The sequence below is a fragment of the Zerene cesonia genome, chromosome 19 (genome assembly GCF_012273895.1).
Source record: "Zerene cesonia ecotype Mississippi chromosome 19, Zerene_cesonia_1.1, whole genome shotgun sequence".
In the NCBI taxonomy this organism is placed as follows: domain Eukaryota; kingdom Metazoa; phylum Arthropoda; class Insecta; order Lepidoptera; family Pieridae; genus Zerene; species Zerene cesonia.
Window position 1 is genome coordinate 3,067,432 of NC_052120.1, and position 6,785 is coordinate 3,074,216.

General features: G+C 30.7%; 1 protein-coding gene across 1 annotated transcript in view; it reads right to left on the minus strand.

The window, feature by feature from the left end:
- LOC119834433 overlaps window positions 1-6,785 on the minus strand; it is a 64,202-nt gene that overhangs the window by 5,782 nt on the left and 51,635 nt on the right. Inside the window, exon 6 of the mRNA XM_038358792.1 lies at window positions 862-1,006. Coding sequence (XP_038214720.1) covers window positions 862-1,006 — 145 coding nt within the window. The remainder of the gene's footprint in view (window positions 1-861; window positions 1,007-6,785) is intronic.

Below are 6,785 nucleotides of genomic sequence, written 5' to 3' on the forward strand. Positions count from 1 at the left end.
ATGTATATTCTATGTACACTACAATTATTTGGATCTATGCATGTTTCGGCCTTTCGGGGAAAATGAAAAATCTAAATCAACGGGAATACTCTCTGCGCGTTTATTGTGCATTTATGTTGGCGGAATTACCACTAGGTAGATGTGTTCGCTGATATTCTCGACCGAAGAGATTTATTTGGTACTTTGTGATAAAATTTTCATCAATATACCATCTGTTTGGGGATGTAAATTTTGAGAAGAGAGTTCGAATTTAACTGCGTTGTTTTTGTTCTCAATTTGTTTTTGGTCTTATAAGATTTTTATGTGTTATCAAGAGTTTTCAAAGAGTATTTCATATTTCTTAAGCAATAAAGCTTTAAGCTTAGGGAAAATAAATAAAAATATCCGATAGCGCAAATAATACAATATCATGAACAAAATATTTATAATACCAATTTTATATAATGGTTTTTCCTGTTTTAGACCCCGATGTGATAAACAGATCTTTGGAATTTAGTAAGTCCATCTCGTAAAATCTTTTTGCTTAAATATTCATTATTTTATTTCCTTTTTTTATCGTTAGTATTTCATATACAATTGTAGCTCAAAAGTAATAGTTCCAACTATTTCAGTCTTAGCGTATATGCTTACATCAAATAGTTGATGTTCATCAATGGCTGTAAGCGTTTACGATTATATAATATATTATAGTAATTTGATTGATATAATCGTATCAATTATTTATGCCATCAACTAAATTATCTAAATAGGCACTAAAAAAGATGACTTCAATAAAAATCTTATGAACTTTGAACTCACTAACAATATACTTTCAGATGTATTCAGAACGAGTAGCTGGCTATTTATAAACGGCACACTCACTGTTATCAGAAATGCGATGTATAGGAAAGACGATAGCTTCCCTTGACTCTGGCAAAGGCGCGACCGTGGTCCGGGCCCTCTCTTCCTCCGCCACCCTCTCGTGGCTTCTGAAGTATATCGAATATATGTACGCCGAACACCGTATCTGTAAACAAAGCAAACTTTAGACAATGGATCTAAACTATGGCGTGTAATTTGTTTTTTATAGCTTGTCATCGAGAAGGGGAAGCACCATATCTACCCAAGAATTTTCGTGATCGTTTAATGACTTCAAACAGCGATAAGTTTTTATTGAACTAAGTTGCCTAGTGGGAATAAATAATCATGAGGGTTCAGGTCATGTACCACGCTGGCCGGGTGCGGATTGCCAGATGTCACATTTATTTGAACATTTGATTTTTGGATATACCGATTCCTTTCACCGTTTCGAGCAGTTATGTGTATAATGTGCAAATCAATTTATTTCTTGCACGCTCGCTTGGTTCAAATCTTCGATTTTTCAATGTCAAATACAATTACTACACTACTCTCCAGTGTAAAATTAAAGTATATAAATGATATCTAAATTAGATTGTATTTTGTAAAAACTGGTATTTTTGTTTTATTATTATTTATATTTTACAACTTTGCAAATAAATTAAATGATTAACATTTAATCTTTATGTAAACTAACTACAATTACACTAATCACTACATAGCATAAAACAAAGTCGCTTTCCACCGTCTATGTGTCTCTATGCTTAGATCTTTAAATTTATTGTTAAAAAAACATTCTATACGTATAGGTATTCCTACATCTTGAAATACGGTTTTATTTTTTGGTTAATTTTTTCCCGATGTTAGTCTACTTAACTAATTATGTCTATTACAAATAGACAATTAGTTTGCGATCTATTATCGTCCAATTTAAGTGAACCAGAGGTTATACCAAATCTAGAGGTTCGGCTGCAAATACAAGTAATTCAATTAATTACTGAGACACGTAGAAGTACCAAACACTTCGCTTGTTTTGACACCCACTTATCTTATTCTTTGAGTGCGTACAATCAAAAGTATATAGGGTTTAGTAAGTTGATATTTACGTTTAGTTATACGGGATTTGTGATCACTAAAACTCTTCAATTCACTAAAATGCCACGAAACTATTCATAATAAATACATCGTAAAAGCGGGCACAAATAGGGTATATATATCCTACGCAATACAGTAAAAGCAAAATGATAATATCATATCATAAAGAGTCGGTAGGATTGCTCTCAAATGTAACAAGAACCAAGAATAAATCAGATGAGCAAAATGAAACTACTTTAACCACATTCTGTAGATGTACAAACGATGCTCATGATATTTGAAATTCGGTTAGAATTCCCTTTGAAATGCATGTAACATGTGTTATTTTGATAAACGATAATCGACTTAAATGTGTTTTCTTTAAAACAGATATAGATCGCGTCATGAATTTTATATTCATACGTACCTATACTTGATTTTTCTGCATATTGTGCTTTACGAGTGTTATAAGAATTATGATAAACAGAAGCTGTACCTACTGAAAGAGATCTTGCAAGAATTATAAGGAAATGTAAAAACAAATATTTGTCGTAATTATAATTACATTCAAAATATAACTTGCTCTGCCTCCAAACACGCCTTGAAGCTGCAAATTGCTTTTATTTTCGAACGGAAACATTCTCGGAAATAACAAGCAATTAAAAATATAAACACAACGTAAGTAATACGTTTCGATCTTATAAGTACATTGCCTGTGTAGGAGTCTCGAGGTAAGCTCATTGATGGCTGGAGACATGAAGAATTATATCTTACAAATTGTATTATAAAACCTTTTTTTCCATCCTTCCATATATTATTCTGTTTCGCTCCACAATAATCCGTAAAACAAGCTGCTATTGTATGAAATACTTCAAAGGTACGTTATTTTAGTTGTAGTTGTAATTTTAGATACAGATTTGATAAAAAAAATTTAATATATTTAAATAATACAAACGATTCGCGTCGCCACAAGGTAAATAAAATGGTTCGCATCCCGCCTTGTGATCAATTTTTTTCTTTTTTTTATATTTTTCAATTAATCTTTCTTGTTATTAGCTATTGTGAATAATGTGTGCCTCTATTAAATGTGTATTAAAACTCATTAACTGTGCACCAATGATTGATATTACGAATCTTATAATAGCTAGTTATGGAAGCGCAGGATGATTATTAGCCGGAAGCCTATTTCCTTCTCCTAGCCCTTCCCAGTCTATTCCTTCTTTCCTGTCATCAATCCTTTCCTTATCCCTGATGCCTTATAAGTGGGCGGCGCATTCTCAGAGGTTTGAGCCTCTGCGAATGTTCATGGGCGGTGGTGATCGTTTACCCTCAGGCGAACCACCAGCTCAGTTGCCCGCTATGACATAAAAAAAATATATATATTTGTTGGACGAATGTAACTCAAAGGCAGCGAGCTTTGATCAAAATGTTTTATAGATTCTGCTTTACCTTTGTTAATAGCATTATATTATGTTTCACTTTATATTGACATTGTAAACAAAGAGTTTTATATTAAAATTAGTGAACAGAAAGGTACTTAAAAACTTTCTTCGATGACGTTAAAGCTTTTGTTGCCTTTAAATGACGTTATAAAGACTTACTCTATTTACTGAAGGTTCAAAGACGAATATTATAAGAACTTAATAACATCATAAACTAGAAGCATAAATAGTGAAACACTTCGAAATTATAAACTTTTAACGGAAATAAAACGGGATTTAATTATTTGCTATTTATTAAGCTGCGATACTAACAGATCCTTAAATTTTTATAATTGATGACTAGACCAGCCACCTTATCACATAAATGCGATATTTTCAAGGGACTAACCCTAAGAGTAGTTCTAATATTTAGAAAGAAAACCGTATATAGTAAATAATTTTATTCAACAAATATTTTATACTGACGTTTCGAACACATCACATGGAGCGTGAGAGATGATACATACCTTGATGACGGTCGTACAAACATTGGTCGGTTAAATAATGTGATTTAAAATTTATTAAAAACTCCTAAGTGTATATATAAGAACTAATTAATGCTAGTAAAATAAAATGGAAATGACGTTGACCATAATATTAATGTAATTAATAGATTAACTGAACTGACTTATTGATTATGTTGTTAAATTTATTACACCATTAGAAAAATATGTTATTTATAGTTGAGATAAGCATTTTCCTTATCCTGAATGACCTGTGGAGAGCCGGCATGAGCGACTATGTTTCGCAAATTGTCGATTGCATAACCGAACAGGCGCTATAATACTATGTTATTTCACAAAAATTACTAACCCAAAAACGACACAATTCGACTGTATGTTTTGCTTTGTCTCTTGATGTCGCTGTGTAACCGACTGACGTGATCCTTTTTGTGTTTGATACGTAATTGTTTATACGAAATTGTCAATTAGCCTCATTTTAGAATATGGAGTGATAGCTGCCCCCCAAGAACGTCGATTACCTTTTATAAATTGTGTAATTTATAATTTATAGAGCGTTTACACTATATGCAGATGCTTATACCTTCATAAACAGAATTTACCATAATATATAGATATTTATTTAATTGTCATTATCAATAGTATCACATTATGATATCATATTTATTATTATCAAACAGAATATTATCTAATTACCCGCTAATTATTATAATTGCGAACTGTCGACACATATTTTTACCCTTGATATCGAATCACAAACATTGCAACTTGATTGATACAATAAACTATCATACAACGATTATCGTCATCCAATGATAATTAGTTCGGCTCATGAATTTATACTTTATAATGAAACTTCAGTCGAATGGAATTTACTGAAATTCCGCCCCTAAAGTAGCGTATTGTATAAACACGTTGGTGGCTATTCACATCCACAAAAAGGGTTCTACGTTTTAGTAATGAGCTGGCATTTACAACACAATGAAGCCTGTATATCAATTTCATGAATTTAATCTATTGTGTCACGGAACCTTGTTAATTATATAATTAGGACAATGACATTCCAAAGTGAAATTATAATTTACGGATGGAAACTGTGTTTCATGGTTATGCTTCTATACTATTTTGTTCCACTGTCCTTTTGATAACGAAAACATTAAGACGGAATATATAATCATTCTGTTCTATGTTTTATTTTAATTTGACTTGAAACACAGAACGGAGCCATTTTTTCATAATAACATACCAAGAATGTGTATAAAATACAATTAGATGATGTCTTCTTTCATTTTACACGAAAAACCTTTTATCATGAACATTGTAGTCACATTAAAAAATACATATTTTAATGTAACGCCAAAAGCAATTTAAAACAGGATGAATGGATATTTTGAAGGTAATTCTAGGCAACAGTATAAATGGGGTGAGCACCCTCTTTATGATAGCTGATATGCAAAAGTTTTACATATTAATGAATAAGCGTCGCATTCAAGCATTTTGAATTATTCGTTTGTGTGAACCTTTAAAGCAATGACCGAATGTCGAAATAACATTCTTTCCTATCAAGTTCATTGGATTACTGTTAACCTTTTTTCAAAAGAACTCTGTCATACATCGACGAAGTTATTAATACACTGCAAAGGCTGAGAAAATCTTCATTATAACATTATAACTAGTTATTATACACATGCATACATATGGTAATAAATTACTTGAATCTAGGAATGTGAATTTTTTTCAGAAGAAAATCGATTAAAAATCGATTGTTTTGAAGTAAAAATCGATTTAATACATGATTTTATCGCAATTAATAATCGATTTTTTATAATCATGCAATATATGCACCTTTAATTTGTGTTGATATTATAAGAACTTAACTGTCTCTGTTATTTATTTTTAATAAATCTATTGACATAATGTATATAGCGTTTATTTTGAAATTAATTGAAAAAAATCTATTTATATAATAACATCGATTATTTTCTTAAGAAAAGTCGATTATTTATTAATCGATTCTTCATACTTAAAAAAACGATTAATTAAAAATCGATTTTTCATACTTAAAAAAAGAATGATTAATTAAAAATCGATTTTTTATCAACAATGTCACATCCCTACTTGAATCGAGCATGTTTTCCTTTTAATAATTAACATATTTACGTAACACAAGATACGTTATTAAAATTCATCATCGAGACAAGACTCTTGTCATATGATTAAAATAGATTAATCTTTTTCTTGTTTACAAAATTGACATTGTTAAACATTTCTTATTATTATCGGACATTCTTACTAAATATTATGAAATGTAGAAGTATGTAGATATTATGTGGGTGTATGAAATGTTTAGTCTTCAAAACAGCTCATAGGATAAGTATTAAATTTGGACAGAGATGGGCTATAATCTGAATCATCATGTTACGTGAGTACGCCGTGGGTTTGAGTTATATCTACATAACTGATAAACAACATCAATCCAATTTTCACTGAAAAAGCTTAAACATAAAGATGTAGCGTAATGAATGGACAAAAAATCAAATTCAATGAATTATACCCTTCGCCATTTTTTTTCAGTGCTTATACAAAATAATCTCCAAACAAAACGAGTCAATCTTTTATATTTTTCTGAACCTCTACATGTCATCTACCCGTAGATAGCTTTATATCCATTTATTACGCCATATCCTGTAGAGGAACTATTTATTGAAATTAGAATTCTATTATATCTAGTTTTGCAGTATAAGCTGAACATAATTCTGATCTCTTTGCTTCCACTAAGAAATGCTACAAAAAATAAATCAAATATCACTTTGTCCCTAGAGTTGAAAGACGTCAGGCCCTACAATATTGATTTAATAATAATAATAATAATAACCCCATCACCGTATCTCTACGTTGTCGCCGTGATGGGGCTTGAGTGTTTCGATGAATT